Below are 12302 nucleotides of genomic sequence, written 5' to 3'. Positions count from 1 at the left end.
AATCCATGACATTCATCAAAACAGAACATTTATGGCATGACAACAATTTGAAAAGAATCATAGCTCCATTTTGAGAAAAAATGATTTTTCATAATTTCGCAAGTATTTGATTTATATCCACACTAGTGTGCTGGATAAAGAAAGCCCACCTGATATGCTTATTCTTCAATTCAATTATTCTCTTTGATCCCACTTGCCCTCGAGCAATTTATCCTTTGAAAATAAATAGCGTAGCACGCTAATTAGTACTTGAACTATTTCTCCTTATAAGGAATGCATGTACCCTATGGTATAGCACCTATATCCTTAGTCTTGGCTTATAGGATTTTCTAAATCCCACCTCGGCTTCATTACTTTGTAGAATTTATTTATTCACTTTACTAAGTTCGGAGAAATTCCATTATCTTTAAAATAATTACTTGAGCAATTAATAATAAAGTATGGGTTCTTGGAAAATCCTTTCTTAAATCTTTTCTTTGAATTTTCTTAAGGCCGCCCATGGCGTCGCCGGTCGGCCCTTCGCGTCTCAAACTTTAATATTTCCAATCATCGGGAACTTGGTTTTATTCGGGAAAAATTACTTAATTGAGATCCAACTCAACCCTTAAATTAATATCGATCCAACAAAAATAATCTCAGCCCATACTAATAAATTTTCTTGGCCCAATCTCGTAGCCCACTTCTTGACTTGAATTACTTGGTCTATTATGTAATTAATATCTCAACTCATTTCTTAAATCAACTAGCATCGGTCCACCTTAACTTATTTACTTACTTTGGCCCAAAGCTTAAACACAATCAGCCCCAAATAGCATTAAATCAAGAGTAATGGAATAGGCCCAACAAAGACCCAATATATTTCTTCTCCACCATCGGTTTCTCTCCCCCAAATCTCATTTCTTTTTTAATTGAAATCCCTAAAACTCTTCTCGGCTTTCTCCGTCGCCGCTCTTCTCCGGCGATCGCAGCACCGTCGCCGGACACTCCGTCGAGCTTTCTCTTTATCGAACTCCCTCTTCTTTTGACAGAGACGGAACCTCTCTCCACCTCTCGCCTCCTCCAGCGATCTCGCCGACGGGGAAGAAGGCGTCGCCTTTCCCCTCCGCCGGTTCCTCTCACTCTCGCTCGGAGAGCTCACGGCACCGCCGCCGACGTTGCTCGCCGTCCGCCGCTCGCCGAATCTCCGTCGCTGCTGCCAGCTCCATGCATTAGCTCTCTGCGTCGAGCTTTCCCTCCGGCAAGCAGCACTGCTGCGTGCGCTCTCCCCGGCTCCCTCCGACGAGATCTCCGTCGTCGCTCGACCATTGTCGGACAGCTTCTCGATCAGCCTAAAGCTAAGTTCTTTAACTTCCATTATCTAGTTAGTATCTTGAGTTCCTCTTTGGGCAGTAGCTTTGTGGTATTAAAGTCTCTTGAAATTGATTGTTGGTGAAACCTTGGTGCATCTTTTGTCATTGAATTAGCTAAGGCAGCTTATGATCGATTCTTATTTTATCTTGTGATGAAAGATCTTTAAAGCTCTAAGTTCTTGAGCTTAACATGGAAATTCTATTCTTTGCTACTGTTGAGGCTTCTAAATTTTCTAAGTTCCTGCCTAATCATGTGATTCTATCATGATGCAGAGGATGGTGTTGGGGTGTTGAGGTATTTACCTCACTCGGTGGATCCTCGGTTTATGCGGCTGTTCCTCCTTGTTGCCGCTGCCTCTCCTTGCCTTCTTGCTCCTCCCATTTCCTTGCTGCACTCCTTGATTTTGAGTGAATTTGTGGTGTCTAAAGGAGAGGGGAGGGGAAGGGTATGGGGTTGCTTATATAGGCCTCTTGTGTTGGAAACTTGGGGACAAAGACTCCCATATTTGGCTGCCAGCTCCATCTCTTTCTTGGGATCATATTTCTTTACTTAATTTGTGCAAGTCTTGGGGGCAAAGGCTCCTATTTTTGGGGCTGCCAGCTTGTCTCTTCCTTGTGTTTATACAATTGTATACCATTTTGGTGTAAGTTTTGTCATGCTTCCTATTTTGGAGAAGTCTCCAACCTTGAGTCTTTGTAAAGCCTATTTCAAATAATCCGTTTGGTTTTAAATTCTTGCAGGATCCTTGGTGTTATTGGTTGTCAAATTTGGAGTCTTATGGGATGCCAAATTCGAGAAGGATGGGGAAGAGAAGAGAGTAGAGTATAAGATCTTGTACCGTAGAAATGTAGCTTTGAAAGGAATCTTACTTGTAGCTCGGAATCTTACTTGTAGCTCCATGTATCCACGTTGTATAGCATGTGTTGTACTTTGTACTACTTTATTCTCTTTTCCTTCTTCCAATAATTGTAGTTTACAAACTTAAATTTCCTTGCAATTTAAATTCCAATCGTCTTTTCGTCCAATTTTTTTTATACTCTAAAACTAGTGTACGAAAACTCGGGATGTTACAACCCGATTCATTGCAATAACAATACTAGCACCTCTAGACATTGATCACCACTACCCAAGATATCAAGATTCTTGGATTGCGAAAAATCCGCACCATTTGATAAATCAAATTAGTGCATAATCAATATCGTATGCTCAATGTTATATCAACAATGATTAAGAAATAACAATCACCGAGACCTCGTCTTTCAGTAAATAGCAAGAAAGACTTATCTCAACTGTTAGATCCTTCAGTGTCGTTTATTTCATAAGGTAAGGAAACATGCGGACTGACACTGCAAAGGACCGACTGCGTCACCTTCTATTTCTCTTCTACAAAGGACCGACTGTGTCACCTTCTGTGAACATCGTTCACGACCAGTCTACTATGCAGAAGAATTAGACTTCTTTGTTTCTTATACATTTAAATGTTTGAGAAACATCTTATAAATGCACAAGCAAACATCAATGCGATAAAATTACTTCTTCTCGCCTTGGGTTAAAAGTGGATTGTAGAATTTATTGTATACAAGCAATTCTATCCGTGCAACATGCTCGAAATATGCTTTTCGGTATACCAATCCTAACAGGGGCGGGGGCTATCGGCCCGGACCTCCTGGGGCGATAGGGGGAGGATCCCCTCGCTGCCCGTTGCGCCCGCTTTTGGCCAACCCGGGCGAGTGCGGCGAGCAAACGATGGAGGGACGAAACTCCCGAGCATCCGGGGGGTCGGTGGGAACCGCACTGCCCCATTTGCCGCTGTGTCGCCGGTATAGTTCGCCCTTCTGCTTCTTCGGCCACCCGGCGTCGACCCCGCCGGAACTTCTCGGAGTCCTTCAGCACTGGAGATAGCAGCCTCCAGAAGGTGAACTCCTTATAAACCCCCAACTTGGGGAACTTGATGCACTTTTTATTAGCACTAAATAAACCTGCAAGTATACAGAGTATATATAGTATAGCTAAAGGACAGTACCGGATATCGAACACGGGGAAGACGAACACAAAGTGTCTATCCTCTACTGAGACTCAATTACTATTTGGAAAAACATTTGGGTTTTGAAAACTTTTGAAAAACTAAAAGCAAATAAATCAAGAGAAAGACAATAGAGATAAGGGAATCCCAGGAATGTGTGTTCACAGTTATGGTTATACAAAATTCCAACTATAATACCCTAGCACAGTTATTACTTTGATAGAACGAGTCACCTAGATTAGGGTTGTCAATCCTAACACGTAACTCCAAAAAGCTCCTAACCCTTGAAAAGTCATCACTCTCAATTAACAGTGCCGTTTTAAAGGAAGCTAACCGTAGTGTCTACTAAGTGGACCTAACTCGCTAGAACTCTGTCACAGTTATGAAGCAAGTTATATTAAATCATACACGATTGTGTCACTCAATCATGAAGCATCATGATTAACTTAGGGAAGAAACAAAGTAAAAACAAAACGGATATTAAATAGAAAACGGAACTTGTATAACCAAAGTCGTTACTAACACATCCCTAGAATCCTATGAGTTTAGTTACACATAATTGAATAAGCTAAAAATATAGATTGAAGGGAAGACAATTTGAACATAAAACTAAAGCAAATAAAACCCGTGGGTTGAATCCTTGTCGTTTTTGATGTTCTTGAAATCCTTCTCCAACTCCTTGCACCAAGTGAAGTACTCTAAGTCTTGATCTCTATGAAGTATTTTGCAATTAGAAGTTCTCTACTTTTGATAAAGCTTGAGGTCTTATTTATAGGGGAAAGCCATGTCTTGTTGTAGAAGGAAAAATCTCCAAAATATGGTAAAACTAGGTGCAAATCTAGGGCTTCTCGGATTCGCCGCCTTTCTCCGGCGGCCGCTGCACCTTGGCCGGCGGTCGCCGCGTTGGAGTCCAGAGAGTCTGTTCCCTCGCCGGCGGACCGCCGCACATCTTCCGGCGGTCGCCGGACGAGACTTCTCTTCCAAGCACATTTTTCGTAGGCAAACCGCTGCATTGATCTGGCCGCCGAGCGCCGGCGGTCGTCGCACAAATAATGGATGTGTAGAGTGACTTTGACATCAAAAACGTACCAAATTATGGCCTTAAAACAGTGCAAAATCCGAGCGTATCAGAACTGACTCTCCGCTATCCTCCGGCAGTCTTCCTCAGTCTGCGCACTACGCATCATGCGGAGGGCGTTGGCGTATAACTCCGAAAATAGGCCGACTGCGGCCCTGATGCATTCCCACCCCTTTCGGCATTCTTCCCCGATGTAGTCCTTTCCGTGCGGGCAGTACCTCTTGTAGGTTGCTCTAATCTTAGCCCACATGTTGACGATCCGCTGCTTGTTCACAACCAGCGGATCGTCGCAAACCGACAACCCCGCCTTGGCCAGGGCGACGTACTCCTCTTTCGTCCACTTCCTCCGTGTGGGGGTGTCGTCAACAACCGGCTGCGACGACTCGCCGACCACCTTGATCTTCCCCTTGCTCTTCTTCTTCAGCGCGGCCCGATGACTCCCCCCTATAGTCTCCATGTCCCCGATATTCGAACTCCAACTCATGTAATGAGAAACGGTCATCCCTAGTTAACTGCGTCTCCACTGGGGTCGACGTGTGAGACGAAGCCGTCAAAAAATCAAGAGTGGGACGATAGACCGTGTCCCCCCCACCCCCCCGGGTAACCCCCGCAACCCGGGCTGCAAGCATCACCGGGTTGCATCCCTCCTCGCGCGCATCAACCCCATCATCTGTTGTAGCAACTGCTGCGACATCTGGGGCATACCCATCTGGTCGCCCATCTGCCCTTGCATCCCCCCCTGCGCGCTCACCATTAACCCCATCAACTGTTGCCAAGGGTTGTTGTACCCTTGGCCCATCTGGCCGCCCATCTGCCCCCATCCAGACCCCACGGGTATCGTGGGAGTCTGAGATCCGCTCGTCGCCGGACTGAACTCGTTGTTGTTATCCATCACTCGATGTTGCTCTTGTACAGAAATTTAGAGAGAGAGAAAACTCGTTAAAACAAGTGGTGCAAATGAAAATGAAACTAAAATCGCGTATATATAGTGTTTCAAAAAAATTCAAAAATAAAAAATAAAAAACGGCGCTGGCCGATCGCTCGCCACAATGGCGGCCAGCTCATCGGCCAGCGCTTGGAAATCAGCGTGCGCTCGCCGATTTGCCGCTGGCCGGTCCCAATGGTTCGGCTAGCGACCGGCTAGCAACGCGGATCGACTAGCCGGTGCGCTAGCCGCCATTGTGAATGCTCTAAAATTAATTTTTTGTCTTCGTACAACTATGTTCATACAATGAGAAAATTAATTTTCCAAAATGACAATTACAGAATGTTGTAAATTATGAACCCAAAATTTTATATTCGGCCCATTTTGATAGTACGTTTGGACTAGAATTTTGAGCCATTATCAGTTAGTGGGCCGTAAATGATTGGAACACAAAGGGACATCACGATTTAAATGAAAAATTCGTTCTCAATCCTGAGTATTAACTTATATTAAGAGGATCGATCTAATTTAAATAATAATAATACTAATACTAATACTAATACTAATACTAATACTAATACTAATAATAATAATAATAATAATAATAATAATAATGATAATGATAATGATAATGATAATGATAATGATACTAATAATAGTAGTAGTAGTAGTAGTAACAAGTGTTGAATTCTCTTTCGGTTTGATGTATAGTGAAAGACACAAGTAAATGAATGTAGTCCACTTAATATCTGGTCCTTGTAGATTTTGTATTTTTATGTCATTCATCCATCACTTTCTGGTGTATAAATCCCATCATACACATCACCACTACGGTTTTAACTCTTTTTCATCTCTAAATTTATTTGATCTCTTCCTTTAAAATGGCACGCACGTTTTTTTATTCGTAAGTAGGCAGTAAATGGACTTACAATTAATGGAATTTATATATGATGATTAAATTTATAGTGAACTATGAACTGAAAATTAGTGAGACAATCGAAGACTAAATATTTCCCATAAAAATCTTTATCCAAGATAATTCAACAAACGATTGTAAGCTTTAGGGGCTACTTTGTATGTTGGAATGGATTAGTGGAATGGAATGTGATTCTTATTTTTATTTTATTCATTTGCTTGGTGTGATGGAATGAATGAGTGAATGGATGAAAATGCAAAGAAAATCCAAGAAAATTAATATTTCATTCTTATCTTCATTCCATTCCAACCTCCATTCCATTCCACCCTCATTCCATTCCATCATGCCAAGCATGCCCAAGTAGTTTAAGTAGATCATGATGTTAATTGCTTCTTACTCTATAATTATCACTGAATTGTGTTGAAGATAATATTATTGGATCATTGAGTAATTGCTTTAATAATGAAGTATTTAAGGTGATTTCTCAATAACACCTAACCTGGTCTATAATTCACAGATTGCAATAATAGTTGGAAGGAAAAAGTGTACAACATTAGTAGAAACAAGTTGATTTCAGGCTTGATGTTAATTTGACTACACTAATCCCTTATTAGTTACTGTAATTATGTTTGTTCTGCGTATATAATTTTAAAAAAGTTGAGTTTTTCCATAAATTTTGAAATTGACAAATAATATCACGAACTCTATTCTGAGTTTGTTATTTCCTATCAATGAAAAAATTTCAGCACATAATTTTATTTTAGGATTTTTTTCCGTAAGTTTTCGACAACAACATCGAGAGCTTCAAGTTTTTCAATCTTTGAAGATAGTTTTTCTTGAAGCACACCCTCCAAAATTATTCTTCAATCTATTAATATATACGAAATTTTTCATTAGTAGAAAATAATAAATTCATGAAAAAAATAATTCAATTAATTAAAAATTCCATGATATTAGGCGTTAATATCCCGACTTTTTAAAGGTAAAATTGTAATGTTGGTAACTTGGTTAGCCGCCAATTTTGTCGGTTGTTTCGTGTACGAGCATCCTAACCTAGTCTCTCCCCTCCCTAGATGCCTTATTAACATCCACATTCCTACAATATTCATCTTAACATTATTTTATTTTCATAATCTACTTTTGATTATTACAACTCAGTCATACTGCTCCATTCATTAAAAATTAAATATAGTAAATCGAAACCGCTAAAGTGTGATAGAGAGAGTATTTTATTTGGCACATATTTTTAAAGTAAAAGATAGTGAATAGAAAAAATTGATGAAATTAAAAATAAACATGAAGGATGGGTGAATAGAAAAATTAGTGAAATATAAAATAATAAAAGTAAAATGGATATTTAGAAAATGCTAATATAAAATATTTATGAGTGGGTGAAAAAGTATTGTTGGCTTATCTTATCCCCACCCCATCTTCATTATTTTTCAATAATTTATTCGCATGACAAAAAAACGCCATTTTCATTTTTCACAACTCATATTCTTGCGGCATGTAATCATCATCTATCAAGCCGGAAATATATTATTAAAGAATCTAGGTTTGCTTTTTATTCAAAATAAAGAAAAGAAATACTTAGTAATTTGGAAAAGGGGACGAAAGAAAGTTCACTAATTATTCTTTTATTTTGCCACCCCATAGTCTAATTATTCGTAAATTTGTTTCAACGTGTGGGAACAAATGTATCTCATCACATTAATTTTTGCTGACCGATTTCGGTTCACACATTGAATGAGGAAGGCGAAGGTTCTATGCAATATGTAACCGACACATTACAACAAATCACATGTAATGCAACAAACGAAATCCCCCCAACCTCATTGGGACGGCCGTTTATTTAATTCCAAATTCATCAAACGGTAGGCCACAAAAGTTAGCACAAAAGCCATAGCAAAAGCCAAAGCAAAATCCTACAGTTAACCTAATAGTAATAGTAATAGTAACATTCCATATATCTATTTAATGGAGTAGTAATATTCCATATCTATCTATTAGTAACAGTAATAGTAACATTCCATATTACTTCTCTCTTATTTTAATTTTTTTTATTTTTCTCTTGTATTCATTCTTTTATTTTATTTTCTTGTCGCTTAACTCTTTAAACATCAATTTTTTTTTTTTTGTGTTCAAGCAAACTCGGTTATGGGGAGATCGGATGAAGTAATGTGTTTCCATATAATACAATGTACGTATAAATGTTTGTGAATAATTAAATCTCACCTAGTTTCTAAATATTTATGTGTATGCGCATGTGGTACATGCTTAGGAGTGGTATTTGTGGATATCTTATTAAAAATTGTACTATACAAAATAACAGATCCTAGTATAGGGGAGTGATCAATTGCTAACTCATCATTTAATTGCTAACTACAACTAATTAAGGCCATAGGATTTTAGAAAACGTGTGATCTACAATTTGCCACGTGTAATTTTCGTTTTTATTAATAAAATCAAAAAAGATTTAAAAAAATGTCAAATTAGGGTTTTAGATGAAAATGTCAATATAGTGTTTCGGAAATATCAACACAATGTTTTGACAATGTCAACACGATGCTTTAAGAATGTTAACCCATTGCTTATATTGACATTCTACATGTATTATATTGACATATTTTATATAGTATGTTGACATTTCTGCTTTACGAAAAAATTAAAAAAATTTTGAATTTTTTTTCAAATTTTGACATCGGAACATATGCATATATGATATCATTGGAATCCTTATAAAATTATCTTTAATTTGATATATGTTATATGAATTTAAAGTTTTGGGATTTCTTTTAAAAGTTAGTTATAACTAAACATGTAGTTAATTGACATTAATACTCCTATTGATATTTTATGGAATTAATCCTATGACTTTATTGACGTTTTTTGTGATAGTATTGATATTTCTTGATTGATGATCTAGGCCCTTAATTTAAATATCTAATAGCTATTGTTTAATTGTAATTAGCAATTAAGTATTGAGTTAGCAATATAACCTTTCCTCTATAATCCACTCTTGTATCTATTACTCCAATGTTGATACTTCTGTCGTCATTTTAGTCATTCGAGACACTGTAAACGGCTTCTTGGTTATAATTGATTAAAATTTCAGATCATTTGCAAAGAAACATAGTATTCTAAACGAGCACAAATTCGATTTATTGCATATATTTTTTCTTGTATTTTTATGACAATTCAATTCATATAGCACGTCGCACAAAATAAAACTAAAATTAAAAATTAATCACAGTATATTACAATCAATTGAGTCGGTAGGATAATATCTCCAAGTTTTTACTTAAATGATAAGAAAATTGTACTGTATATAATTATTGAGTGGATGACGTGTAACGTTTTCTAAGTCCAATCCCCATCATAAACATACTTTATCATAATTTTCTCTTCATTAATTATGTTAGCTTTTGGCTATTGCTTAGCACTTAACAGATTCCACTTTGCCTTTACTCTTTACATCATACATATTTATAATAGTACTCCGTATAGTTGAGTGTATTCAGTTTTACTATGGAATATTACAAGTGAAATGATTTTTATAAATGTGAAAGAAGGGTTTCAACAGTGATTTCCTCAAAATCAGCGATGTGGACTTTAGTACAATTACATAAACTTTTTAGTTGGTAGTAGTATTAAAGTAGTGCAACTAGTCCATTAAATGAGTCTTTTCCATAAAGTTAGAGCATAGAAATTCCCTTTTGCTAAAGCCTCGTATAAAAGTAGAACACTCATGCAAAACCGAATGTATTTTCCGACATTCAATATGCAAATTTATAATCAATATCTCACTACTTATCTATATATAATCAACAAATTTGTGGGACACCCAGTGCAAACTATATTCGGAGCCAAGTTGAAATGCGTAATCTTCAATCAAACGGTCGTAAATTGCTGATCTGATTTACTATATCACTATATCAACTCCTTAATATTCCTTGTCCAAGTTGGTTAATCTAAAATTAATATCAATTCAATTTGTTAATTAGTTAAATTTGAAATTAAAATCGCCACCCAGTTTAGCTAATAAAGTACACTTGATGGTTCAAGCATAAAAATAATACTAATAAAAAAGTTAAAAGGGAAATTTTTTAATGCAATTAAGAATGCTAATTTGTATTTCTAAATATACCACTGACGCTTTAAAAAGCTTGCTTATTGTTGGTGTCCCATTTAAAATTAGAAGACACAAATGGAAGGGTCCTAAAAAAGCAAAAGACTAAGTTAATTTTTCATTCATTTAACAACGCTTTCTCTTGGATCATAAATTATTATTATTTTTTAAAATTTTCCAACATAGTTGTGTTTTGAATTTTTTTATCCTTAAAAAACAAGTTTTTTTAGTGAAATTACTTGTAATTTGTTGTTAATTATGAATTCTGAAAGGAAATAATTAAGTCCAATATATTTCCTAGTATATTAAAAATTAGTGTTCTATTTTGCTTATAAATAGAGGTCCCCCATAATAGAATTAATCCCAATATTTTATAGAGAAATTTTATAATGAAATTCATATATCTAGTTTATATTTATAATTATTTGTGTTATTTCCAAACATTTATTACTCATTCTTTTGATTGATATACCGAATAATTAAACACCAACCATAGAGCAGTTAAAAAAATAAAATCCAATACACACACAAAAGTAGGAATTAACAGTCGCACATCCTTTTCTAAAGGTACAACCATTTTCATTTTTCAACACACACACACACACACACACACACCTCACCTCATCAATATAACCAAGCACATACACACACACACATCTCCCGTTAAAAAAAACAAAGCTCGGAAGAGATGTCGTCGGAGAAAGTGTGCAGCCACCACAAGAGCAAGCGGCGGAAGGTCCTCCGCAAATGCTGCGCAGCCTTCCTGGTGTTCAACTTCCTCCTCCTCCTGGTCATCCTCCTGGTGTGGGCCATCCTCCAGCCCAAAAAGCCCCGGTTCCTCCTCCAAGACGCCACCATCTTCGCCCTCAACGTCTCCGCTGCCAACGTCATCTCCACCACCCTCCAGATCACCATCCTCTCCCGCAACCCCAACTCCCGCATCGGCGTCTACTACGACAAACTCGACTCCTTCGCCACCTACCACAGCCAGCAGATTACCTACTACACCGTCATCCCTCCCGTCTACCAAGGCCACAAGGACGTCAACGTCTGGTCCCCCTTTCTCTACGGCAACAACGTCCCTGTCGCCCCCTACAACGGCCTCGCCCTCGCCCAGGACCAGTCCAACGGCGCCATCAAGCTCACCGTTAAAATTAACGGCCGCGTCAAATGGAAGGTCGGATCGTTTGTCTCGGGGCGTTACCATCTCCACGTGTCCTGCCCTGCCTACATCCCGCTTGGGAACTCCAAAGCTAACGGAATTGTTGTCGGCGCCGGCGTTAAGTATCAGCTCTCCCAGAGCTGTAGCGTAAGTGTGTGACAGACACCTATATACTTTTAATTAATTTAAATCATCAATAATGTTGCGCTGTTTAACTGTATTATGCACATTTTTATGTTCAATTTTTATGTTTCGGTTGCCTAGAGGAGCACAAACTTGTACTACTACCTTTAAGTTACTGTGAATTGCAAAAGAGACCAGAATAGTTGTACTGAATAACATTTACTGCACATGTTTGGGTTTAATTAGTCAATTGATCAACCAATAATTGGCTCTTGGTTAGTGGGTGTTTAATGGAGGCTAATTATTTAATTAGGATTAGGAATCTATTACTATTTTGACCATTTACACTGGCTTCTTCTTCACTCTAGTACCTTTGATTAGTATACTTCCTCCATTACCAGAGAATATTTTCTTTTTCAATTCATTCTATAGAAATAGTTTATATTCATTTAAACTAAATCTCAATCTCTTTTTCTTATATTTTATTAATTTTTGGTTCCACCATCTACTATACGATTTTAACTATCTTTTCTCATTCTATTTTACTTTATTAATTATATATTACATCAGTCTCACTTTAAGTGAGAACTTTTCTT

General features: G+C 37.5%; 1 protein-coding gene and 1 long non-coding RNA gene across 2 annotated transcripts; both read left to right on the top strand.

Moving 5' to 3' along the window:
• Positions 1-863: 863 nt before the first annotated feature.
• On the top strand, positions 864-2336 carry LOC125203088. The gene is made up of 2 exons (XR_007173295.1): positions 864-1993; positions 2091-2336. It is a non-coding gene; the product is annotated as an uncharacterized LOC125203088 (long non-coding RNA).
• An 8687-nt stretch (positions 2337-11023) lies between these two features.
• LOC125208283 (NDR1/HIN1-like protein 1) lies at positions 11024-11948 on the top strand. The gene has a single exon (XM_048107863.1). The coding sequence runs from the start codon at positions 11110-11112 to the stop codon at positions 11740-11742; it is 633 nt and encodes a 210-aa protein (XP_047963820.1). The 5' UTR covers positions 11024-11109; the 3' UTR covers positions 11743-11948.
• The last annotated feature ends 354 nt before the right edge of the window (positions 11949-12302 follow it).

The sequence above is a fragment of the Salvia hispanica genome, chromosome 2, assembly GCF_023119035.1.
Source record: "Salvia hispanica cultivar TCC Black 2014 chromosome 2, UniMelb_Shisp_WGS_1.0, whole genome shotgun sequence".
NCBI lineage: Eukaryota > Viridiplantae > Streptophyta > Magnoliopsida > Lamiales > Lamiaceae > Salvia > Salvia hispanica.
The sequence above is the reverse complement of the archived record's forward strand: the minus strand, read 5'-3'. Positions and strand labels throughout refer to the sequence as shown.